Source organism: Pseudophryne corroboree, chromosome 3 (genome assembly GCF_028390025.1).
Source record: "Pseudophryne corroboree isolate aPseCor3 chromosome 3, aPseCor3.hap2, whole genome shotgun sequence".
Classification (NCBI taxonomy): domain Eukaryota; kingdom Metazoa; phylum Chordata; class Amphibia; order Anura; family Myobatrachidae; genus Pseudophryne; species Pseudophryne corroboree.
In genome coordinates this window covers 709,484,054-709,511,094 of record NC_086446.1, presented here as the reverse complement: position 1 = coordinate 709,511,094, position 27,041 = coordinate 709,484,054, and the positions used below count along the sequence as shown (strand labels likewise).

The 27,041-nt window shown below is 45.8% G+C and overlaps 1 protein-coding gene across 1 annotated transcript in view; it reads left to right on the top strand.

Moving 5' to 3' along the window:
* The window catches only part of LOC135056666 (cytochrome P450 2G1-like), a 161,897-nt gene that overhangs the window by 52,438 nt on the left and 82,418 nt on the right, over positions 1–27,041 (top strand). The window contains exon 5 of the mRNA XM_063962109.1: positions 19,749–19,925. Within this exon, the coding sequence (XP_063818179.1) occupies positions 19,749–19,925 (177 nt within the window). The remainder of the gene's footprint in view (positions 1–19,748; positions 19,926–27,041) is intronic.

Sequence of the window (27,041 nt, the reverse complement as noted above, 5' to 3'; positions counted from 1 at the left end):
TATTTTGCGCCAAATACAGACTACATTCTCTTTCTCTTTACTATTCATTTGAGTTGTAGCAAAGGAAACAGGGTTAATGATGGAATGCTCTTCTTGAAAATTTGACTCCGTATCTGGAACCAAGGCCCTCATTTCGAGTTGATCGCTTGCTAGCTACTTTTAGCAGCCGCGCAAACGCATAGTCGCCGCCCATGCGGGAGTGTATTTTCGCTGTGCAAGTTTGCGAACGCCTTTGCAGCGGAGCTCTGCAAAAACATTTTGTGCAGTTTCAGAGTAGGTCTGGACTTACTCAGTCCTTGCGATCACTTCAGTATTTTTGTTCCCAGAATTGACGTCAGATACCCGCCCTGAAAACGCCTGGACACGCCTGCATTTTCCCAACACCCCCAGAAAACGCTCATTTGACACCCACAAATGTCTTCTTCCTGTCTATCTCCTTGCGACCGGCTGTGCAAACGGAATCGTCGTAGAAACTATTGCTGGGTAACGAACCACTGTGTACTCGTACGACGCACCTGCGCAGATTAGCCCCGTTCTGCCATGATCGCTGCGAAAATCCGTAGCGAGCGATCAACTCGGAATGACCCCCCATGTGTTACAAGCCACCTCTGGTGGGTCTATGTAATTGTAGCCTGACTCCTATGTCTTCTGTGTGCGGTCCAGCTGCTGCATAATTAGGACATTAGCATTAGGCCTTGTGTGTCAGGCTGCTCACCTGCAGTGACTCTCCTCATTAAGGGGGCTTGTTCTTTTTGGCTATCCTGATTGGATATTTTGTCTTTTATTACCCAGCCTGCCTAGGACCCAGCTGCTGGTTATACTCAGTCCTGATTCTGTACAAACCTGATCTACTCAGTCTATCCTGACAAACCCTGAACAGTTTGTGTAATCCTATCATACTACACACTATTAGATATATCTGCAGATCAATTGATCTGCAGATATATCTATGTACGGATCGGGCAGTGTGTTCAGCATACACACAGCCCGATCCGTCGGGGGACTGACGTCATGAACTGGGCGGGCGGGCGCTCGCGCCCGCCCAGTTCACCTGTCAATCACCGCCGGCCGCCGCAGCATGTGTACGGGCGGTCGGACGACCGCCCCGTACACACACAGCGACAGCCAAAATATCGTTAGATATATTGGCTGGCGGCTGTGCTGCGCGGCCGACGCGATACGTCTGTGAACGACGGAGTTCACAGACGTATCGCCCGTACACACTGGCCGACGGTCCCGCGATGTATCGGCCGTTCAAGAGAACGGCTGATACATCGACCAGTGTGTACGGGCCTTTAGCCTGCTGTTTTCCTGCAAGTGCCTGATCCTGAGTGTTCCAGTCTACACTGTCCCTGTTAAGAGCTTCTGTTTATGTACCTAATTCTGTACACAATCCGGTGTTCTCCAGTCAGTATGTGCTGAACTAAAGCTTTAGTTTGTACAACGTGTTATTACCCGTGTCTTGTCAGTCTGGTCCCACAGTATGTCTTTCTGTGTCACTCGTAGCATCTATTCCACCATGTTATACATGTACCATTGGTGTCACTATTAGCAGTCACTTCAGTATTCCAGCCCTGCCTGTTTGTATGTCTGTAGCCGGCGCCGCTCTGCGGTCTGGTCTTGTATTTCTGTCTGCCTGTGCCAGAGCTGCTCCGCAGTCTGGTCCAGTAAGTCCATTTGTGAGTTCCTGTATAGTGTGCTATCTGGTCCTGTATTTCTATCTGCCTGTATTATATGTAGATGCTACCAGGTACTGCACTGATACGCAATGATCCAGTGCCAGTCACACACGGTAGTGTGCTGAAGTTATTGTGTCTCAGTCTGACTCCAGTTCCATACTTGCCATGCCCAGCCTCCCACAGTAGCCTTGTATATCATAAAAACCTGGAGGCATCTGAGTATTGGGCGGACCTAATCCTGCCGGGAAAGGCGGCTGCTATAGGCAGGGCCGAAACCATGTGTGTGCAGAGTGGGCATTGCACACAGCGCACTTGTGATGGAGGCGCAATGTGCGCTGACCCCCTAATTGGCTGCCCTGTTGTGCATTAAGGTGGGATCACTGGCGAGTCCCCCGCTGGGAAGACGTGTGTTCTGCTGCGGGTGCGGGCACACCTGTCTGTGGGGTTAGCTAGGGGGGGGGGTGAGGCAGCCAGCGGCAGCTACGGAGCAGGTGAGCACTCTGGCTGGCCTGTGTCTGCTGTTTGTGTAACAGAGTGGGCAGACTGTAAAGGAGAGGGGGCTGGCTGCAGGAGGGGAAATGCTGCCAGACTCCGGAGTCTCACACCACACACCAAGCAGACTTGCCTAGTCGCGGGAGGCTCCCATATTTTGCCAGAGTGTCGAGCAACCCCTGGATTCCCACTGCACGCGGCTCCCCTCACCGCCCCCCCCCCCCTTCTCCCTTACCGGAATTAAAGGAGGAGAAGCCAGCAGGACGGAGGGACCTAATGCTATATGTGGCCCTGCCCCCCAGTAGCACGTCAGTCACCATGCTATACAGTATGCCGGCAGCTTCCAGAGGCCTGCAGTTTGGAGGAATTTGTGGAGCTCCTCCAGTCACCAGTCCCCCCAGCATCGACTCAGAGTTGCCAGCCCCACAATCAGTGACAGGCAGCAGAGTCTCTGCGGTCCCATCATCCCAAATTTCGGAAGACCCACAAATCGCTGCATTTTGGGGGTGGAGCCTAATCAAATGGTGCCTTGTCCTGACCTGGATGCAGCTGATCCCCTACTTGGTGAGTGGGGAGGTGTGTGTTTTATATATGTATGTGTGTATGGTATATTGATATATATATATATGTGTGTGTGTGTGTGTGTATGCATGCATGTACTATATATATATAAATATATATATATATATATATAGTGTGTGTGTGTGTGTGTGTGTGTGCGTGTGTGTGTGTGTGTGTGTAATCGTATGCACCCCCCAAATAAATATCTTCACAGCCCCTAACCCCCCCTTCTCCATCAATAGCACCCGACCCTCTGTCTCCCACCCAGATTCCCCTCTCCTGCTCTCTCTCTCTCTTCACATGTCTAATCGCCCCCCCTTCTCCATCCATAACACCCCTGACCCCCTGTCCCCCACCCAGATTCCTCTCTTCTGCTGGCTCTCTCTCCTCACAGCTCCAACCCCCTCCTCCATCCGCGACATCCCCACCCCCTGTTACCCACCCAGATTCCCTTCTCCTGCTCTCTCTCTCTTCACAGCTCTAACCCCCCCTTCTCTATCCGTAGCACCCCCGACCAGTGCCGTAACTAGGTGTGTGCTAGCAGTGCATTGCACACAGCGAATGTGCACTGGGGGCGCACCCGCTAGCACACATAGGAAGCGGGCAAGCAGGGTATTAGTATTTACCCTGTAGGCGCCGCCATCCCCCGTCGCTGTCAGCCAAATTTGGAAACAGTAGTGACGCGCTGCGCTCCCTCCCAGCGTTTCAAGCAGGGGATGTGCATGGCATTCTGGGAGCGGCAGCGGGAGAACGGAGAAGAGGAGCAGCCAGCAGCTCACTGCAGCAGCACATCTCGGCGTTGGGAGTGGCCACAAACGCCACGGCGCTGCATCCCCCCCTTCCTGACTGCGCCCCTGAGAGAACTGCTGTGCGACCTTGCAATCGGCAGTGTCGCACACATGGCTTGCCAGAGGAAGAGTCCAGCGCAGGAGCGGAGGCAGCGTGGTGTGAGTCACAGAGCGGGGTGGGGGTGGGGGGGTTACAGCTGGAAGTTGGGAACACACACTTTGCTCAGCACCTCCACAGTCCACACTGATGTCCCTCACTGTTCATTACACCCACTCTCTGCTCCCCTCACTACTCCCTACTCTCACCCTCACTGATCCCTACACCCACTCTGTTACCCTCACTCACCCACCAACATTGCTCCCTACTCTGCGCTCTACGCTGTCTGCTGTAATGTGTTAAAAGAGGACTCTGTCTGCCGTAATGTGTAAAAAGGGATGCTGTCTGCATTAATGTGTAAAAAAGGGGACGCTGTCTGCCTTAATGTGTAAAAAGGGGGACGCTGTCTGCCGTAATGTGTAAAAAGGGGACGCGGTCTGCCTTAATGTGTAAAAATGGGGATGCTGTCTGCCTTAATGTGTAAAAAGGGGGACGCTGAAGGAAACAAGGGGGAAATATTTCCCTGCGCTGGAAGTGTAGATGCTGCAAATATGTATATGCTCCGGAGTTATCAACCGGAAAATGAACAATAATACAATACAAGAAATTATATACAAAATGCGCTTCAACACTCATACAGAAGCCGACGCTCTGCTGAGTTTGCTTCCTGCATGGACAGGAACAGGAAGTCACTTGGTGCACATGTGACTGTGAGAGAGGAGAGGAGAGGAGCCTACAGACGTGAGGAGCAGCAGCCCAGCAGGTCTATCAGAAAGCCATACCACACGGGGGAGCACAGACTCAGGTGGGAAAGCTTTTGGCATCCTGAAGGCTCAGCAGGAGATGCGGCTGGAAGAGGTGAACCAGTCTTAACCCATGTTCCACAACTTGGAGAAATAGTTTGACCAACCGATTACCATTCGGAGCGAAGCTTTCTATGAAAACCCTAAAGATACCTTTATAGGAGTACGCACATGTATATTGAAGTAAGCAAGAAAGTGAGCATCCCTCGTTTATGATTGACACATCTTTCGGGTGACCCTTGAATATTTCCAAAAAGACACCAAGGAGGGGAGACTTTATATCCCATAGTCCCTCTATATGACTCTCATTATCTCATAACGAACTTACTACATATTGGATATTTTTCCATTTTGTTTTTCTCCATTTATGCACTATCACGTTGGAGAAAACTCCGGAAGAAATCTTACAGAGACGCTACGACCGTTTGGGAACAAATTGGTCTGAGATATTTCTTTTTTATCTATCCAGTGTTGAAGCGCATTTTGTATATAATTTCTTGTATTGTAAAAAGGGGGACGCTGTCTGCCTTAATGTGTAAAAAGGGGGACGCTGCCTGCCGTAATGTGTAAAAGGGGCTCTACCTGGTGTAGTGGCGCTACTGTGCAGCGTAATTTGAATAATGGAGACAACTGTGCACCGTAGTATGAATTGGTATTATTTTGTGGCCACGCCCCTTCCCCACAAAGCCACGCCCCTATATGTTTTTCGCGCGCCTACGGCACGCACTACCCCTGTCTTGCACGGGGGGCGTCAATGCCGTTCCTTGCACACAGCGCTAAAATGCCTAGTTACGGCACTGTCTATAGGCAAAGTTTGTGGCTGCAGGGGGCTAAAGGACTGTTGGGCAAGAGCAACAGTATCACCTGGTACCATCCTGGTGGCACCTCTAACACCATGGAACGTAACAGAGCATCAGCTTTCACATTTTGAGAACCAGGAAGTTGAATCTAGACAAGAATAAGCCCCACCTGGGCTGACGTGGGTTAAGACCCTAAGCAGACTTTAGATACAAGGTTTTATGATCAGTAAGAATTGATACAGGAAACTTGTCTCCCTCCAGAAGGTATCGCCATTCTTCTAGAGCTAACTTGATTGCTAATAATTCTTGGTCTCCAAAGGAATAATTTCTTTCGATAGAAGAGAATTTCTTTGAAAAGAATCCACAGGGATGTAATGTCCCATCGTCTGAAGTCAGTGACCGTACAGCTCCTACATCTACTGTGGAGACATCCACTTCTAAGACAAAAGGTTTCAAGACATTAGGCTGGTGGAGAATTGGTGCAGAAATGAAAGCTTGCTTGATGAGATGAAGGCCCTCATTCCGAGTTGTTCGCTCGCTAGCTACTTTTAGCAGAAATGCAAACACAAAGCCACTGCCCTCTGGGAGTGTATCTTAGCATAGCAGAATTGCTAACGAAAGATTAGCAATTCTGCTATTAAGTATTTCGTTGCAGTTTCTGAGTAGCTCCAGACCTACTCCTAGATTGCGATCACCTCAGTCCGTTTAGTTCCTGGTTTGACGTCACAAACACGCCCAGCGTCCGGCCAGCCACTCCTCCCTTTCTCCAGCCACTCCTGCATTTTTACCTGGCACGCCTGCGTTTTTTAGCACACTACCTGAAAACGGCCAGTTTCCGCCCAGAAACACCCACTTCCTGTCAATCACACTACGATCAGCAGAGCGATTGAAAAGCTTCGTTCGCCCGTGAGTAAAATAGCATAGTTTTGTGTAAAATTGCTTAGCGCATGCGCCCTGCTGTGCATACGCATGCGCAGAACTGCCGGATTTTAGCCTATTAGCAATTCTGCTAAAAATAGCAGCGAGCAAACAACTCGGAATGAGGGACAAAAAGCGGTCAAGGCCTCCTCAGACCAATGAGCTAGATCAGAACCTTTTTGAGTTAATGCAAGAAACGAAATTACCTAGGTAATTGGCCCGGCGCTGTTAAGAAGATATGCTTGACCTTTAACCTGCTGTTTAAAGGAATAGTTAGTCCCTGGAAGAACAAAATGGAAAAGGGTATATACAGTGCTGTATATACCCTTTTCCTTTTTGAGATAAGGCAGTAATTGGTGCAACCAGAGTTGAGAATCTTTTGATGAACTTTCTGTAGTAATTAGCAAAACCTAAAAATCTTTCACCACTTTCAAAGTTGTAGGAAGAGTCCAAATGAGTATGGCATCCAGCTTAGCAGGATCCATACGGAGTTGAGATATGGAGATAATGTATCTGAGGAAAGGAATGGACTGGATTTCAAATGTACACTTGGATCATTTTTTGTATAAACGGTTTTAACGAAGACTACTAATAACTTCTTTGACTTGTTGACGGTGTGCTGCTAAATCTTGAGAAAAAATAAGCATATCATCCAAGTAGACAACAGAATGTCTCTAAATATATCATTTACGAAATGCTGAAAGACTGCAGGTGCATTACTCACACTGAAAGGCATCACTAGGTATTCATAATGGCCGTCACGGGTGTAAAAAGCAGTTTTCCATTTGTCTCCTTCACGTATTCTAATGAGATTGTAAGCACCTCTAAGATCTAGCTTGGTCAAGATGGTGGCCCCTTTTACTCTATCGAATAATTCTGTAATCAATGGTAATGGATAGCCATTCTTGACTGTGATATCATTAAGAGCATGATAGTCTATACAAGGCAGGAGACCGCCATCTTTCTTTTTAACTAAAAAGTATCCAGCACCTGCTGGTGATGAAGAAGGCCGAATAAAATACTTTTGGAGATTTTCTTTAATATACTCAGATATTGCTTGAGTCTCAGGAACAGAAAGTGGTTAAGTGCGCCCTTTAGGTGGAGACTTTCCAAGAATGAGATCAATGGGAGTCCCACTCTCGATGAGGAGGTAACATGTTTGCAGCTTGTTCACTTAATACATCTACAAAGTCTTTATAGGCACTTGGTAACACAGAAGAAGTCTCAGTCTGATGAAGATGAGTAACATGCTGTAGACAGCACTGGAAACAGGAGGGACTCCAAGCAGAAATCTGAAGAGTAGACCTATTAATGGATGGATTGTGTAACTGAAGCTATGAAAGATCTAAAGGGCCCTACACATTGGCTGAGGTTCCCGATGGCCGATACAGCCAACGGACGACCCGGCGGTGGGAGAGGTGACAGGGGTCACTCCCTGACGTCACCCGGCCCCATAGCCCTCCATGCTAACATGGACGAGATTGCCCATATTGTCTTGCATGTATAAACGAGCCTGCACCAAAGATGAACAACCGCAGGGCCGCGCATCGTTCATCATTGGTGCCTACACACTGAAAGATATGAACGATATCTTGTTCATTAATGAACGAAATAGTTCACATTGCTCAGTGTAATCGGCAAGTGTGTAGGGCCCTTACGACCATCTCATGGGTAGCTTTGGGTATCATGAGAAATTCAATCTGTTCAGAATGGAGAACTCCAATATGTAATGTCAGAGGTACTGTACAAAGATTAATGTGACTTTCAGGTATATGGCTTCCATCCACTGCAGTAAGAGCTATGGGATTGGTCAAGAAATTAGTAGGCAGTCCCAATTCCTGAACTAAAGAGAGGGTAATGAAATTGCCTGCAGCTCCAGAGTCTAAAGCATTGTTCATCGTTCACCAATATTACCCCGTACACACTGGTCGATTTCAGCCTAAAAAATAAACAATAACGACATAAATGTTATCGTTTATTTTTAGGCTTATATCTTCCATTGTGTATAGGGTAATATTGGTGAACGATGCACGCTCCCGCACATCATTCAGCGATCACCAATATTGAGCTGACATGCAGCTCAACCCGTCAATGTCGGGCTGAGCTGCATGTCTGGGAATTCCGGCAGTGACGTCACTGATCATTATCATTGAATGATAACGTTCAGTGTGTATGCGATATATCATTCAACGCTATGCCGTTCAACTAAATAGTCCTTCATTGTCACCATGTCACCATCACCCAGTGTGTACCCTGCTTTAGAGTGCAGAAAGAAATCTTGTACCATGGAACATAGTATTTGAGGTTGAATAGAGTCAAATTGCCCATCGTGTTCAACCTGTTTTAAGTTGTGATGATTCTACATACTTGCTAAATAATGTTTTATGACTAGTTAGCTACTATAACTCATGTTACCCCCGGATTAACCACGTTGATATTTTAAGTATTATAACCTTGGATAGCTTTTTCATTCAGAAATGTATCCATACCTTTTTTAAATCAATTACAGAGTCCACCATTACCACCTTCCCTGGCAGGGAATTCCACATCCTGATTGCCCAAACAGTGAAGATCCCTTTCCTCCGTTGCGTTCGGAACTTTCTCTCCTCCAGTCGCAGCGAGTGCTCACGTGTCCTAAACGGTGTTCTTTTAATAAATAATTCCTCTGATAACTCTTTGTGATGTCCCTTTACATATTTGAAGATATTAATAATATCTCCTCTTAGGCACCTCTTTTCTAGTGTATATACATATTCAGCCTAGTAAGTCTTTCCTTATAGTACAGTCCTTCTAGGCCTTTAATCAATTTAGTAGCTCGCCGTTGAACACTTTCGAGTTCACTGATGTCTTTTTTATAAAATGGTTCCCAAAACTGAACACAATATTCCAGGTGCAGACGTACCAATGCCTTATACAGCGGCATGATTACATCCGAGTCCATTGTCTCAATTCCTCTTTTTATGCACGCTAGCACCTTACTTGCCTTCTTTACTGCATTTTGACATTGTGTACGGTTATTAAGCCTATTATCAATGAATACCCCCAAATTTTTTACAACTCTGTTTCCCCTAGGCGTTCCCCATTTAATATGTAGGATGCAAGTTTGTTTTTAGTCACAAAATGCATAACCTTGCATTTGTCTGTATTGAACCTCATTTTCCATTTAGACACCCAGAGTTCAAGTTTAGATAGATCATTCTGCAAGGACTCCACATCCAATTCTGAACTAATTACTTTACACAGTTTAGTATAATCTGCAAAGATTGACACTGTGCTTTCCAGGCCTATTTCTAGGTCATTGATAAATATGTTGAACAGTAGTGGTCCGAGTACGGACCCTTGTGGTATTCCGCTGACTACTGGGGACCAGGTTGAGGACTTCCCGTTGACCACTACTCGCTGTACCCTGCTATCTAACCAGCTGCTTATCCATGTGCAAATAGTTTTTCCTAGGCCAATCTCCTTTAATTTGATCATCAGTCTCCTGTGAGGAACTGTATCGAATGCCTTTGCAAAATCTAGGAAGACCACATCCACTGCTTTTCCTTGATCAAGATTATTGCTCACTTCCTCGTAGAAGCTAATTAAGTTAGTCTGACATGACCTGTCCCTCACAAACCCATGCTGGTTCTTGCTAATAATCCTAGCGGACTTTAGATACTCCTGTATGACGTCCCTTAGAATTCCTTCCAATATTTTCCCCACTATAGATGTTAAAGTAACTGGTCTGTAGTTTCCCAGAAGATTTTTGGATCCCTTTTTAAATAATGGCACTACCTCAGCTATACGCCAATCCTTCGGTACCATGCCTGATCTAATTGAACTATTGAAAATCAAGTAAAGGGGTCGTGCTAGTTGTGAACTAAGCTCCATAAGAACCCTCGGGTGAAGTCCATCAGGACCAGGTGATTTATTAATCTTAATTTTGCTTAGTCTCTCCCGGACTACTTCTTCGCTTAAACAAGTATCTAACCATGAATCATTACTGTCACAATTGTTATGCTCTACTCCCACCATCAGTTCTTCACTGGTGAATACTGATGAAAAGAATTTGTTCAGTATTTCCGCTTTTATTTCGTCATCATTTATCAATTCTCCTAATTCATCTTTTAATGGACCTATATTCTCCTTTTTTAACCTTTTACCGTTTATGTATTTTAAAAACTTTTTAGGATTGGTTTTACTCTCTATAGCGATTTGCTTTTTATTTTCCATTTTAGCTGCTCTTATTGCTTTTTTGCATTTCTTATTACAATCCTTGTAATACTTGAAAGACTCCTCCTTTCCATTAGATTTAAATACTTTGAGAGCACGCTTTTTTTATCCATTTCTGCCTTAACCTTCTTGTTAGCCACATCGGTTTGAGTTTAATACTCCTGCGTTTACTACCCATGGGAATAAAGTTATTAATATTGCTATCCAGCAACCCTTTTAAAACATCCCACATTTCCGAAGTGTTCTTGTTATTAAACAGAACCTCCCACTCTGTCGTTAAGTGCACATCTAAGCATACTGAAATTAGCCTTCCTAAAGTTAAAAGTTTTGGTGAAACCCCTGTAGCTATGTTTTCTGAAACTGATGTCGAATGTGATCATATAGTGATCACTGTTACCCAAAGTCTCCCCAACTTTAGTGTTTGATATAATGTCCACATTATTAGTAGTTACTAGATCCAGGGAAGTGTTACCCCTAGTTGGGTCCTCGACTAATTTTGAAAAGTAGTGATCCCTAATCATATTTAAGAACCTGCTGCATTAGCACATGAATCGTTACTTCAGTTTATATCCAGGTAATTAAAATCCCCAATGACAAGGATGTCCCCCAATGTGGATAAGCGTTCTGAAAATTTCCTAACCTGACTACCCCTTTGCAGGCTAGTTTCTGGCGTTTCCCAGATGAATGGGACAAGCTTTTAGGAAATACCCTGGACCGGCACAATAAAGACACAACCTCTCTCGCTGTTTCAGAGAATGGTCTTCAAGGGAGAGGCGTGAACAATTAATTTGCATTGGTTAATCTGTGGATACAGTTGAAGAGGATACATGATGAGCAGACTGTACTTTTATGCGGTCACTTTTGAATCTCTCACTTATTCTCTTCCGCATACGAAGATCAATTTTGATACACAAGGAAATCAGGTCATCTAATTCAGTAGGAAGGTCACAAGTCACTAATTCATTCTTTAATTTATCAGAGAGTCCATGCCAAAAGGCTGCCACCAGGGCTCATTATTCCAACTTACTGTAACTAAGGGGCCAGAGACTGAAACTGAATCACAAATTGCCCAACAGAGCGGGATCCCTGTGCTCACAAAGTTCTTGCAGTTAGAGAATAAAGAATCAGCATGCTCCTATAACAATGAAACCCAATTAAAGGCGGAGACAGACAGCAAGGAAACAATATAGGCCACTTTGGTTCGATCTGTAGGAAAGGTCTGAGGCAGTATCAAAGTATACTTCACAGACCTTTAAAAAGCCTCGGCAAAGTTTTGGGTTGCCATCAAACTTGCAAGGGGTGAGCAGCTGAAGTTGTGAGCCTCGGGTGTTGTTTGATACTGGCTGGGTTGAGGCGACTGGTGCAGAACTGGATACAGGAGTAGCTGGGTTTAAGGATGACTGGATACTATCAAGACGTGTAGAGACTTCTTGCAAGAATTGGACCACTTGCCGCTGGGAGGATTCCTGAATTCAAGTCTGGTTATGAGACTTTGAAGAGCCCCTGGACTAACACTCTGATCTTCACTTGAATTCATGGGCCCAGACTAAGCTGTCAGAACTGAAATTGGGTTAAACTTGGAACAGTCTTGGTTTGAACAAAGTGTGTACTTGGTAAATAACTTGAACAGATGAAAGCATGAGAAAGAATTAACTTGAACCGAACTGGAACCAGTGAGACAACTGGAACTTCGCACAAACCCATTGCTGAGCGGCGATCCGCTTTGTACCATTGCGATGCACCTGCGCATTGCGGTGCATTCACATGCACAGTTTATACCTGATTGCAGGCTATACGAAAACACAGCCTAGCGATCAGGTCTGAATTACCCCCTTAGTGCAGGTGAAATACTCTGAGCTGGATCACAGTGCTGGTAATACTGCTGGTATCTTGGAATGCTGGGAATAAACAGGACTACAGGAACAAGAGCTGAAAACTGCAGTGTGATCCTGAATGCAGCTGAGATAGTGATGTAGTTCTGTGCGATTTGCTAGAACTCTGTCTAGCCCTTTTATCCCCTTTGCTGGTAATCCATTGGACAGCGGAATCATGTGACTAACCGATGCTTGTGGTTAGAGGATTTGCAATCACCTGATCCACAGCAACATGGGCCCGTGACAATGGAGGGCCAGAGCAGAGTTCAGGGGTGCCCGGAGCCAGTGCAGCAACAGAATGATGGAAATTTGGTGAATGCCTTTGAAAGTGTTGTATAGGTAAATGGTAAGGTAATGACTGCTTTACCACCAGAAGGTATACCATAATACCATAATTTGTATTAAAAATGATTTATTGCACTGTATTGCTTGTTTGCAGGGTAAAAGGGTAGACCAGTTTTTGATTCCCCGAATACACAAGCAGATGGTAATGAGGGTGTCTCACGCTCATCTGTGAGGGGGACATTTAGGGGAAAAGAAAACTCTCCAGCATATACAGTTAAGGTTTTTTTGGCCAAGCATTTATGCGGCAGTAAAGAAATATTGTCAAAAGTGGTAAGTGTCTAAGACAGAACCCCGGCCAGAATTTAGGGCACACTTGGTTCCCCTGCCTATCACCTCCTTGCTTTTTGAGCAAATTGGTATGGATTTGATAGGGCCAGTGAAGAGATCTGCTCATGGGCATCAATATATATTAGTAGTGGTTCACTATGCCACCAGATACCCAGAGGCCATACCACTACGTAATATGAAGTTTAGTAGTTTTGCCTGGGAATTGCTAATTCTATGGTCCTGGTTGGGGATACCAAAAGAGGTTCTGATAGACCAGGGTACCCCTTTCATCCCAAAATTAATGAAAGATCTTTGTAATCTGTTAGGGGTGGATCGATTTACTACTTCAGTTTACCACCCATAGGCAGATGGCCTAGTTGAATGCTTTAACTGAACCTTTAAGCAAATGTTAAAAAGGGTGGTGTCTCAGGAGAAGCATGAGTGGGCCCTGCTCCTACCCTATCTGATGTTTGCAGGTCAAGAGGTAACCCAAACCTCTACAGGTTTTAGCCCCTTCGAACATCTCTTTGGTAGACAACCCAGGGGAATTTTAGATCTGGTAAAAGAAGGGTTGGAGCAACAGTCTTCACAAAAGCCTAACATCATTCAGTTTTTGGCCCAACTGTATGAATGTTTAAAGCAAATTGAGCCATTTATGAACGAGCACATGAACAGGGCTCAACATCGTCAAAAACTTAGTTAAGACGTTACTGCAGTTAACCAGTATTTTAAACTGGAGATAAGGTGCTGGCTCTCGTGCCCACCACTGAAAGTAAAATGTATGCCCAGTGGCAAGGCCCATATGAGATCATAGAAGTGGTGAAACCTGTTAAATATAAGGTTTGGCAAGAGGGTAGAAGGAAGGAAGTCCAAATCCAAATCTACCATGTGAATTTACTAAAACGCTGGAAAGAAAATACCAGTGAACCCTCTTTGGTGGCCATGAAAACCACAGATTGTCAGGTTCCTATGGAAGTCACCTTAATTCGAAGCCAGAAACATGTAGTGGTAGAATCAGTAGCACAGTACCAGGATGTATCTAGGGGTCATAAAGGAGTCAAACAGTGAATGGAATAATCCCATTGTTTTAGTGACTAATTCTTCAGGAGCCTTAAGATTCTATAATGATTTCTGAAAATTAAATAATATGTCTCAGTTTTGACTCCTACCCTATGCCCTGAGTTGACAAATCAGTAGAAAATTTAGCAAAAAGTTAGTATCTCGCTACTCTTGACTTAACAGAAGGGTACTGGCAAATTCTTTTGACTGAAGCTGCAAAGGCCAAGACAGCCATTTCTACTTCAGAAGGTCTCTTTCAGTACTGTTCTTTAGGTTACATGGAGCCCCTTCAACTTTCAAAAGAGCTATGAACAAGTTGCTCCAGCCTCATATAGAATATGCTACAGCATATTTAGATGATATTGTAATTGTTAGCTCTGACTGCTAGCCCGAAGAAGACTGCCATTGGAATGGTGAAGACAAAGTATTTGGGTTATATTGTAGGCAGAGGGTAAGTTAAGACTCAATCTAAAGAAGCAGAAGAAGTGCTCACGTGGCCTAAACCCAGAGCCGGCCCTAACCAATATGATGCCCTAGGCAAGATTTTGGCTGGTGCCCCCTAGCACCACCGCTGGTTCTGCCTCTGACCTTGCACCTCTTTCCCAGCACCATCACCCCTCACCCATAGCAGTCCTTGTTACCCCCTATATTTAAATAGGAACAGTTTGCACATTTGACGCACAGCCCAAAAAGGGGCATCTTCTTGCTGGGAAGGGGCATGGCCACACAATAGTAACCCCAATTCCAATTACGCCACACAGTACTGCAACTTTATTCACATTTTATCTTGCGATAGTGTCCATAATTCATATTACATCCCACAGTAGTATTGCTTTACCTTATAAATGTTACTCCTCACAGTAGAGCACCTTATTCACATTACATCACACTGAATTGCTGCTTATTCACATTACACCACACCTTATTGCTCTTTATTCACATTAGACGACACAGTAGTGCCCTTTCTATATGCAACGCCACATAGTAGAGCACCTTATACACATAATGCCACACATTACTAATGCATTTATATACAATTCCACACAGTAATGTCCCTTACACATATGAGACACATTAATGTCCTTATAAACATAACGCACCTTACACATTATGACAACCTTTATTAATGCCCTTTTACACATAATGTCCCTTACACATATGCCGCACATTATTAATGCCCTTATACACATAATGACACACATAGTGCCCCCTACACATTTGCTGCACATTATTAGTGCCCCTATCAACATAATGACACACATACAGTAGTACCCTGTTACACATATGCCGCACATTATTAATACCCTTATACACATAATGACACACATAGTGGCCCTTTACACATATGTTGCACATTATAAATGCATTTTTACATGACACACATAATGCTCCTTACACATATTCCAAACGCTACTGCACAACCAACCCACTCACATGCACACAGCACTCACACTTCCACTAACACTGTGACCTCTGCCTCTGCTTGGATACAGATGTGTCCTCACAAATCTTGCATCAATGCTAAAGTCGGGCACCTTTTTTTAATAAAAATGCATCTTATTTGCATTGCTATGTGGCTAGGATGCATAAGCAGCTTCTGCTGATTAAATTGATATGCAGCATGCCTATATACTGTGTAAGATTGTGGCTGTATCTGCATATGAAATGCTACATACAGAATATAGGCATGCTGCATATCATTTTAATCAGCAGAAGCTGATGATGCCCCTAGGCATATCAAATGCCCTAGGCAATTGCCTAGTTTGCCTATGCATATGGCCGGCTCTGCCTAAACCAAAATGTAAGTCACAACTCTCTTTTCTGGGTCTAGTAGGCTATTATCACAGACAGTATAGGATGGACTTTCTTCATTAATATCGTCACTGGTCATCTCCCTGTTGTCATAGATCACTGTTACATATGCCTGGACAAATGCTCTGTAGAATTGTGAAAACCACATCAAAATCCATCCAGTGGTTCTCGAGATTAGCCCAAACGAACAGCCTGATGCCTACCGGGAACTTTATTCTAAACTATGTGAAGATATGATTCGTAAATATAATATTTTACCACTCATGATACCTACTCGTGGAAACCTTATAAATTGTGACCTTTCATTCTTTCCACATTGGGGGGGGGGGGGGGGGTCTTCCTTGGACATGTGAGACTCTACAGTCCCCAAACAAAAGGATTCTCTGCATTTATGATCCATGCAGAGCTGTTTCTGGACAATTTGGCTCCCAGTGCAAGTATTAAAAAAATGCACTCACCCTCGTAGACATTCAAAAATGCAGCCACTCATAGACATAAAAAGGTATATATTGTGCGCAACGAAGGTGCGGTGAGAGGGCATGGCCTTGCTAAACTGATCATAGCCTCACTAAAATATGTGGGACTTTGCAGTAAAAGACTACCTTACATCCCACTTTTTGACCCTGCAACAATAGACCTCGGCCACTACAGGGGAAAAAAAAACATTCCACCATATTAAGCCCCACACAGTGCAGTAATGCCTCTTGCACCAAATGATGCCCCCTGCACAATATTATGCCATACACCGCAATGCCCATAATACACAATGGCGTGCGGTGAGGTCAGTGGCTGGTGAGGCACTACAGCCATAATGTCCACCGACTCTGCCGATGACCCCTACCACCGCCGATCAAATGTGCACTACTGCCCCTGAGTCGATGCCCGCTGCCACCGCCAATGGCTTACACACTTGCCCACCATCAACTGACCCAGCCCTCTGCCACTAATTTGCATCTCACTCCGATGCCGCCAATGCCCGCCACCTGCCTGCTCATCATACTTGTGATATATTGTACATTTTTATAGAAAAAAAAATTAGTGTTTGGGACTGGGAAGGGAGTGGGAGGAGGACATAAATGCAATTTTGTTGTCCAGGGCTTCCATTAACTTAATGGAAAAGGGTCTGAATGGGTTAAAAAATGTAAAAAAAAAATGCGCGAGGTACCCCATCCTAAGTATAACCAGCTCGGGCTCTTTGAGCTGGTTCTGGTTGTTTAAATACTGGGGAAAAATTGGACAGGGGTTCCCCATATTTAGACAACCAGCACCAGGCTCTTAGTCCAGTCCTGGTTCCAAAAATACAGGGGACAAAAGATATAGGGGTCCCCCATATTTTTAAAACCAGCACCGGGCTCCACTAGCCAGGGACATAATGCCACAGCCGGGGGACACATTTATATAGGTCCCTGCGGCCGTGGCATTACCCCCCTAACTAGTCACTCCTGGCCGGGGTTCCCTGTAGGAGTGGGGACATCTTAAATCAAGGGGTCCCCCCTCCAGGCACCCAAGGGCCAGGTGTGAAGCCCGAGGCTGTCCCCAGCACCCCTGGGCAGTGGGTGCCGGGCTGATAGCCATAAGAGTGTTAAAAAAAGAATATTGTTTTTTGTTGTGAAACTACAAGGCCCAGCAAGCCTCCTCCGCATGCTGGTACTTGGAGAACCTCAAGTACCAGCATGCAGGGAAATAATGGGCCCACTGGTACCTGTAGTTCTACAACAACAAAAATACCCAAATAAAAACACAACACACACCAGGAAAGTAAAAATTTATTAGAACACACTTACACACTCACACATACTTACCTACATCCCACGCCGGTCACGTCCACTTGTCCAGTAGAATCCAATAGGGCAGGGATGGGGAACCTTCGGTCCTCCAGCTGTTGTTGAACTACACATACCAGCATGCCTTGCTACAGTTTTGCTATTTGGCCATGCTAAAACTGTTGCAAGGCATGCTGGGATGTGTAGTTCAACAGCAGCTGGAGGGCCGAAGGTTCCCCATCCCTGCAATAGGGGGACCCGGCACCTGTACAAATGAAAATAAATACTTACAGAGGGGGGGGGGGGGACGAAAGAGAGAGAAATCAGGATGTGGGGCTGCCCTTTACCAGGAACACGCCCGGCTCGCTCACTCACAGCGGAGCGCCCGGCCCGTTGCTTAGTAATGGGACGCCTGGCAACATAAGTCTGAGCGCCACAGAATCGGGGCAACAGGCGGCAGCGGAGGCTGCAGATCCAGGATCTGGAGGCGGAGGGCCATGTGGAGAGGTGAGCACTGCGGGGACTTAGCTGCGTGACATTTTGAGACAAGAGAAATAGAGAACTCACCCCTCACTCCTGCTTCAGGCCGGTTGCTCCAACACCAGTCACAGCCACCGGGTCCCACCACCTCTTCCGCCCCCAGCGTCGCGTGGGTGATTGGACCGCGGATCCAGCACTGGATCCGCTGTCCAATCAAAGATGCCTCGCTGACATGGGGGTGGTGTCCCCAGGCCCGGCGACAGGGGGGTTCAAAGGGGACAACCCACCCGGGCCCGAGCTTCAGGGGGGCCCCATCACTTGCTTGGTCTGGTTGGTCTTCGCTTTGTTGCCTTCATTATGCTTGCGGCATGCCTCTCTGCCGCCCCGTCCCTGTCTGACGATCTGCTGCCGCTGCCGCTGAAGAGCCGGGCAGCAGAGCAGCAAACACAGGCTACACTGACTGTGTGAGTCAGGGCTCCTTATAGCAGCTGCCCGCAGCACTACCTCTGTCCAACCCTGCTCCCTACGTGCCTGGATGGCACCCTCACAGCCTGTCATACTGTATAGTATGTCAAGGTACTGCCATATTATTCTATATAAATGTGTGTATATGCAAAAAATGTCCCTGGCACTCCGGATTTCCGTTCACCTTGCTCCGGTGCCCTCCCCTCAGATCTGCATCTGTGTATATGGTCCTTGTATGCCGCCCATACAAGGACCATATATATATATATATATATGTGTGTGTGTGTGTGTATATATATATTTTTTTTTTACAGCGACTTTGTGCTTTATAAGGGGGTGGGGGGAGTCAATGCAGGGTGGGGGGCCCCGGAGAAATTGGTGTACCGGGCCCCAAGATTTCTCTTGCCGGCCCTGGGTGTCCCTGTCAGCGAGGCACTTGTTGAAGTGCCGCTTTCCTCATCTTTTTTCATGGGCTTTTACAGCCCAGTGCTTGGCCCCGCCCCCCGCTCTGCCCCGTTCCCATTAACAGTGCCTCCCAAACGCATTTAAAAGCATCAAATTATTACAATTAAATAAAGAAGATACTTATGACACAGACTATGTGTCATAAGTATCTTCTTTGTATGATTTTAATAATTAATCACAGGGGAGGCACTGCCTCCCCTGACTGCACATCCCTGGTAATACATTATGCCCTACAGTAAAGCTTCTAATTACTTTTACCTGCTCATTGCCAGGGGTTTCATGCGCTGTATGTCATGCTTGTTGCTAGGGGTCATGCTCATTGCCTGGGGTTTCATGCTCTGGAATCCATGCTCATTGCCAAGGGTAATGCTCATTGCCAAGGGTGTATAGGCCCTTGCAGGCCTGAGCAAAGTACTATGGAAGAGAGAGGAGAGGGACAAAATAGGAGCCACAAAGTGCTGCGGCGGGTACTTTGTACGATCGCATGGCTTGCCCGCCACTAGAAATGGCACTGGATCCATGTTGTAAAGTGCTATTTGCTACTCCCATCTAGCAGCTAAATACATAGGACTGACCTCTCTTCTCATGTAGGCAAGGAATAAGAATTCACAGAAGAGATAACCAATTCAATCAGCCACTCGTCTACCAAAGGTTAAATAAAGTTAAATTGTGAACTGAATTTTTTGCTAATTTTTTAAAAAATTCATTTATTTATGGTCTTCTGCATCATGATTTCACCATTCACAACACCTATTACAGCACTGAGAACAAAATGTACAGTAGTAGTTGTACAACCAACAAAAGTGGTAATTGTAAGTAAAATTCTGGATGAGTGTTTAAATACTAACATATTTCACTTTCACAGGCATATGCTTCCTTTGAGGGGATAATGAAGTATTTGCCTGGCCCTCATCAGAAGATTTTTGAAGATTGTGAACGTTTAAAATGTTTCATTAAGGAGCAAATGAATTCTCACAGGAACACCCTGAATCCAGACTCCCCACGAGACTTTATAGACTGCTTCCTCATCCAAGCAAACAAGGTGAGAGGATGTATATCGGCCAAGGATTAGTTGTATATATTATATAGGTATAATAGAGATTAGTAAAACAAACAAGTGTACAGGCAATAATCATGCAATGCCAACAGGTAACTGTAATCTCCTTCTGTATGACACTGGAGCCCTAACATTAAGGTTTATTTAAGGAAATTTCAAGAATGTTCTCAATCTGCGTACAGGATGGAATTCAATACAACAAATCCTGGTACATGCATATGTTGATATTCATTTAGGCAGCAAAGTTTTACATGAAAAAAATGATTTCCAAACTCGGTCCTCAAGGAGCACTAAAAGGTCACGGTTTCCAGTTCACTTGGCAGGAACACTGTGTATCACCGACTGTCACATTTTAAAAATCCAAAGGTGTCCTGGAAAACATGAACTGTTAGTGCTCCTTACAGGACCAAGAGGGAGATGTATTAAGCCTGGAGAAGTAATAACGTAGAAGGTACAAGCCAATCAGGGGCAGATTTATTAAGCTCGGTGAAGTGATAAATTGGAAGGTGATAAAGGACCAGCCAATCAGATCCTAACTACCATGTCACAGGCTGGGTTTGAAAAATGACAGTTAGGAGATGATTGGCTGGTGCTTTATCACCTTCCACTTTATCACTTCACCAGGCTTAATAAATCTGCCCCTCAGGGGCAGATTTATTAAGCTCGGTGAAGTGATAAAGTGGAAGGTGATAAAGGACCAGCTAATCAGATCTTAACTACCATGTCACAGGCTGGGTTTGAAAAATGACAGTTAGGAGCTGAGTGGCTGGTGCTTTATCACCTTCCACTATATCACTTCACCAAGCTTAATAAATCTGCCCCTCAGTTTCTAACTGTCAAGTTACAGGCTGGGTTTGAAAAATGTCAGTTTGAAGCTGACTGGCTGGTGCGTTTATTACCTTCCACTTTATCACTTCTCCAGACTTAATACATCTACCCCCAAGTTTGGGAACCACTGCTCTAGAAAATTAGACATGTACGTTTCTACCACATTTTACCATGACCTTTAGTCCTAATGAAAAGCAGAAACATTTGTTCATGAGGATCAGGAATTATCACGCATGTAATATTTCCATGGTCCTTTTAACATGTTGTGCTCTTTCCTTAATGCCCCAATATTGTATCAAAATCACTTGTGAACAAGCAGTAAGAGACTGGAAAAAAGGTTATTGGACTTTGAAATGTGCGCAAGGCAGCTTTCACAGGCCAAATTCCCCAAGGTGTCACCACACCCAACACAGAAATGTAAACAAAAAGAAGGTGGAGAATTCTACGTCTATACAAGCGCCGTAAAGATGGAACAATACAAAATATTACATTCCTTAAGGTTTTTTTTCTAGTAGATATTCTTCTGTTCCTTGGTTTTATTATTTTCTTTCGGACAGATGTTTCTCAATCCCCAATAGGTATGTGGAAATAAATTAAACACCAAAAAATACAATGTGTAGTATTGTTTTTACAATATGTATGTCCATTTAAACACCATATTTCTCCAACTCCAAAATAGAAGAAGGAGGGTTAGATAAGAGTCCCTCTATGATTTTAACCCGTGAGTGTGGTACGCATAATATTGAACCAATACATAAGGAAAAGATACCTTTATCTTCTTAATCTATTTGTGTCAAAAGTGAGTTGGGTACGCACCATTCATTCCATCTTGGTGAAGGTTACATGTGTGTTATGCACACCAGTGCCAGCAGGAATGTACTGGTGTCTGAATGGTGAGGGATGCAAAACAAATGAACTCACAGACAGACTGGGGAATATGACATTACATACACAGAAGGTGATAGGGTAACAAAATAAACACAAAGTGAACAGAGAAGCCCAAAGGCTAAGAAACTGGATGTCTCCCTAATATTAGGAATGCTCAGATGGAAAGAAGCAAGATGTAGTGATTTAATACGTAGAGAACCCGAAATGCTGTTGCTAAGGGCAACAGCAAAACCCTAAAGGGTTACCAACGGGTGTGGCAGTAAACTCCTTGGTCAGAGATGGAATAATAGACACAAGGAGAGTCTCCACAATCCTAGTCCTCACTTGCAGTGCACTGGTTCAGCTTACTGCCACTAAACTGACACCTGAACACCTTGCACAGTGAGAAAGGATTTTGGCAGGCAAGTCTGAGAATACAGCCGCAAACTTGCTAGGTTCACAGAGTAGCAAAAGAACCCCAGCAGGTTAAACGACTGACTCCAGTCTTACTGCTAGGTCTGGATTGGCAGAGTGTAATACCAAATCCCAAGGCCTATTTGCAGTAAGCAACAAACAAATACAAAGTTTACACAGTACTAGCTAGCTTTCAGGAACTGACTAACCAACAAAGATTCAGCAGCATCTGCCTAACCTGAGAAGAGGGTTTATATAGCAGGTGCTGTCCACACCCCACTCAGACCTCAGAGACTGTGAGCACAAAAACCAGCACCGGATCCCCTGCCGTGCACAGAGCCTGTAACCACTGCACAGCAAAAGACCCGAACCGGAGTATCAGCTACGCTCAGGTTACTCCGCTAGCAATTGTCTCCCGGTTGCCATGACGACGTGGCAGCACAGAGCAGGAGACCCTAACAGTACCCCCCCTCTGACTAGGGGTCAAAGAACCCCTACCACCGGGTTTATCGGGGAACTGCGAGAAGAAAGAGCGTAACAGTCTGGGGGCATGAAGATCACAACTGCGCACCCACGACCGCTCCTCCGGGCCATACCCCTTCCAGTGCACCAAAAATGACAGCCGACCCCGAACCATCTTGGAATCAAGAATCCTTTCAACAACAAACTCCCTCTGGCCACGTATCAGAAGAGGGGAAGGTCTTCCACTGGAAGAAGGATTACTAATCGCCCGTTTTAAAAGGGAACAATTAAATGTTTTATTGATACCCAAAGAACGGGGTAGATCTAACTGAAATGCCACCGGATTGATAACCCTAGTGATCTTATAAGGACCGATGAACCGGGGGCCTAACTTATGAGATGGCTGTCTCAACTTCAAATTCTTGGTAGACAACCAGACGAAGTCCCCTAATTTGAAGCTGCAGGGTCTTTTCCGCTTATCAAAAACCCTTTTGGTCACTAATGACACAGACACAAGGGCTTTCTTCACTTTCCTCCAAATACCTCTAAGGACCGAAACCACAGAGGAACCACCAGGCGTGGAGTCCAGGGGGTCAAAAGAATTGGCCTTAGGATGATGCCCATACACACAAAGGAAGGGAGAGATCCCTGTAGCAGAGTGAGCCGCGTTGTTATAGGCAAACTCCGCCATGGACAGATGAGCAACCCAGTCAGTCTGACACTTGGAGACATAACACCTGAGGAACTGCTCCAAGGACTGGTTCACCCTTTCAGTCTGCCCATTAGACTGCGGATGGTAGCCTGACGACAAGCTGACAGAAATCTGGAGATCGGAACAAAATGCCCTCCAGAATTTGGCCACAAACTGGGATCCGCGGTCAGAGACCACATCAAGTGGCAACCCGTGGAGGCGCACAACATGCAGCATAAATAATTCAGACAGGCGTCTGGCCGATGGCAGCCCAACCAATGGAACGAAGTGCGCCATCTTCGAAAACCTGTCAACGACAACCCAGATGGCTGTCATCCCCGAGGATTTGGGCAAGTCCACCACAAAATCCATTGAAATGTGGGTCCATGGCTTAGATGGAATAGAGAGTGGATGTAATGGGCCAACAGGAACCCCTCTAGGAGTCTTATTTCGGGCACAGATGTCACATGCCCGAACCCACTGATCCACATCCCTAGCCACCGAGGGCCACCACACCGCCCTAGATAGCAACTCCCGAGTTCTGGCAATACCCGGGTGACCTGCCGACTTCTTGGCATGGAATTCCAGGAACACTCGCTGTCTTAACCTAGGAGGCACAAACAAAAGACCTACCGGAAGGTCTGGAGGAGCCTGCTCCTGTGCTCTAAGGACTAATGACAAGAGGTCCTGGGTAATGCCCACTTTAATACATGATGGGGACACAATGGGCAATGGCTCCTCGGTGGTCTCCTGGATTGGAGCAAAACTCCGCGAGAGCGCATCAGCCTTGATGTTTTTTGACCCAGGGCGATATGTTATCAAAAAATTAAAGCGAGCAAAAAACAAAGCACATCGTGCCTGCCTGGCATTGAGGCGCTTCGCTGACTCTAAATATGCCAAATTCTTATGGTCGGTGAGAATTGAGACCACAAACTTAGCCCCCTCAAGCCAGTGTCTCCACTCCTCGAGTGCATCCTTAATAGCCAACAATTCCCGGTTACCCACATCATAATTCATCTCGGCAGGCGAAAATTTACGGGAAAAGTAAGCACAGGGATGAAGGCGATTATCAGACACCCCCATCTGAGAGAGCACTGCCCCAATACCCATCTCAGAGGCATCCACCTCCACCACAAAAGGACGCTCTGGATCTGGGTGTCGCAGCACCTTGGCCGAGACAAATGCCCTTTTGAGACGGGCAAAAGCCGCTTTGGCCTCACAAGACCAGTGAGCAACATCCACCCCTTTCTTAGTGAGTGCCACCAAGGGCGCCACTATAGACGAAAATCCAGCGATAAATCGTCTATAAAAATTCGCAAAGCCCAGAAAATGCTGAAGCGCCTTCAAACTAGTGGGCTGCACCCAATCCAGGACTGCCTGTACCTTGGAACCCTCCATTTGGAAACCTTCTGGGGAGATAATATATCCTAGAAATGCGATTTGCTGAACTTCAAATTCGCACTTCTCCAGCTTCGCCCCAAGCCGGTGGTCTCTGAGTTTCTGGAGGACTAAGCGTACATGCTTCCGATGTTCCTCCAGGGAATGGGAGAAGATTAGGATGTCATCTAAGTATACAACTAAGAATCTATCCAAATATTCCCTGAGCACATCGTTCATGAAGTCCTGGAAGACTGCCGGGGCATTACAGAGCCCAAAAGGCATCACCAAATATTCATAATGCCCTGAGTGGGTATTAAAGGCAGTCTTCCATTCATCCCCCTCTCTTATTCGGATTAGATTGTACGCACCGCGTAGGTCAATCTTAGAAAAAATGGTGGCAGTACGAAGCTGGTCAAACAAGACCGAAATGAGAGGCAGTGGGTATGAGTTTTTAATCGTGATACGGTTCAATTCCCTGAAGTCGATGCAGGGTCGCAACGAACCGTCCTTTTTACCCACGAAGAAAAACCCCGACCCAACTGGAGACTGTGAAGGTCTGATAAATCCCTTAGCCAAGTTCTCCTGAATGTACTCTGCCATAGCCTGAGTCTCAAGACGTGACAGGGAGTACAACCTGCTCTTGGGAAGCTTAGCATTCGGCAACAAATCAATGGCACAGTCATAGGGGCGATGGGGAGGTAGTACCTCTGCAACTCTTTTGGAGAACACGTCCACAAAATCTGCATAACATCCTGGCAATCCTGGCAAACTTAGCTGCGAAAGCCTGACTGGAAGGCTCAAGCAACTCCTGAAACAATCAGTACCCCAACTAAGAATCTCCCCAGAGACCCAGTCAAATTGAGGATTGTGGGCCCTTAACCAGGGTAACATAAAAGGACAATTTTTCAGAGTGTGTGGCTCCAATAGACAAAGAAATCTGGCTAGTGCAAGAGGTAATTTTACCCTGGGATAATGGTTCCCCGTTTAACCCACAAATCTCAATTTCCGATGCCAAGGGTACTAAGGGAACAGAGTGTTTCAGGGCGAATTGGCGGTCCATAAAAACCCCGTCGGCCCCACTGTCCACAAAGGCCTCAGTCTTGACAGTTTGACCGAGGATCTTCAAGGTCACCGGAATGATAAAAGTCTTCTTGGGAAATTCTGACTTCTGGCCTGACAGGATATTTCCCATCACCCTCAGGCCCTGAAGTTTTCCGGCTTTTCTGGGCATGATACTACCACATGACCTTTATTCCCACAGTACAAACATAACCCCTGCTGTCTCCTCCGCGTCTTCTCACGCGAGGAGAGGCGGGTAGCCCCAATCTGCATAGGCTCCTCGGAAAATTCCTCAGAGTCTGAGGTTCCCTTGGGAAAGAGGGAAACCTCGGTCTCCCTTTCAAGCCTGCGCTCTCTCAGCCGTCTATCCACCCGAATGGATAACTGCATGAGCTGATCCAAGCTATCAGGCAAGGGATATTGTACCAGTTGGTCTTTTAACTGGTTAGAAAGACCTCTTCGGTACTGGTGTCTCAGGGCTGGGTCATTCCACTGGGTATCATGGGCCAACCTCCGAAACTCCGTACAATAAACCTCAACTGGCCTTCGCCCTTGCTTAAGGATCGAAATCTGAGCCTCGGCTGAAGCCGTCTTGTCAGGGTCATCATACAACATGCCCAGTGCCGTAAAAAAAAGCATCAACACTTTTAAGCGACGGACAGTCAGGCTGCAACCCATATGCCCAGACCTGTGGGTCTCCTTGTAGCAGGGAAATCACTATGCCCACCCGCTGAATCTCCGACCCAGAAGACTGAGGCCTAAGCTGGAAATATAGCTTGCAGCTCTCCTTGAAACAAAAGAACTGCGAGCGATCTCCAGAAAAACGATCCGGGAGATTTACTTTCGGCTCCTTAACCCCTGAAGGTACTGCTGCTGCGGGAGCTCCGCCAGCGGCCTGCGAGGTGTGCATTTTAATGGACAAATCATTAAATTGTCGAGTCAGGACCTGCACCTGATCGACCACCTGTTGCAAAGTATTTTGAGGGGTATGCTCCATATTCCCACAAAATTTCAACAGGAGTATTAGGCTGCTGAATATGTTATGCACACCAGTGCCATCAGGAATGTACTGGTGTCTGAACGGTGAGGGATGCAAAACAAATGAACTCACAGACAGACTGGGGAATATGACATTACATACACAGAAGGTGATAGGGTAACAAAATAAACACAAAGTGAACAGAGAAGCCCAAAGGCTAAGAAACTGGGTGTCTCCCTAATATTAGGAATGCTCAGATGGAAAGAAGCAAGATGTAGTGATTTAATACGTAGAGAACCCGAAATGCTGTTGCTAAGGGCAACAGCAAAACCCTAAAGGGTTACCAACGGGTGTGGCAGTAAACTCCTTGGTCAGAGATGGAATAATAGACACAAGAAGAGTCTCCACAATCCTAGTCCTC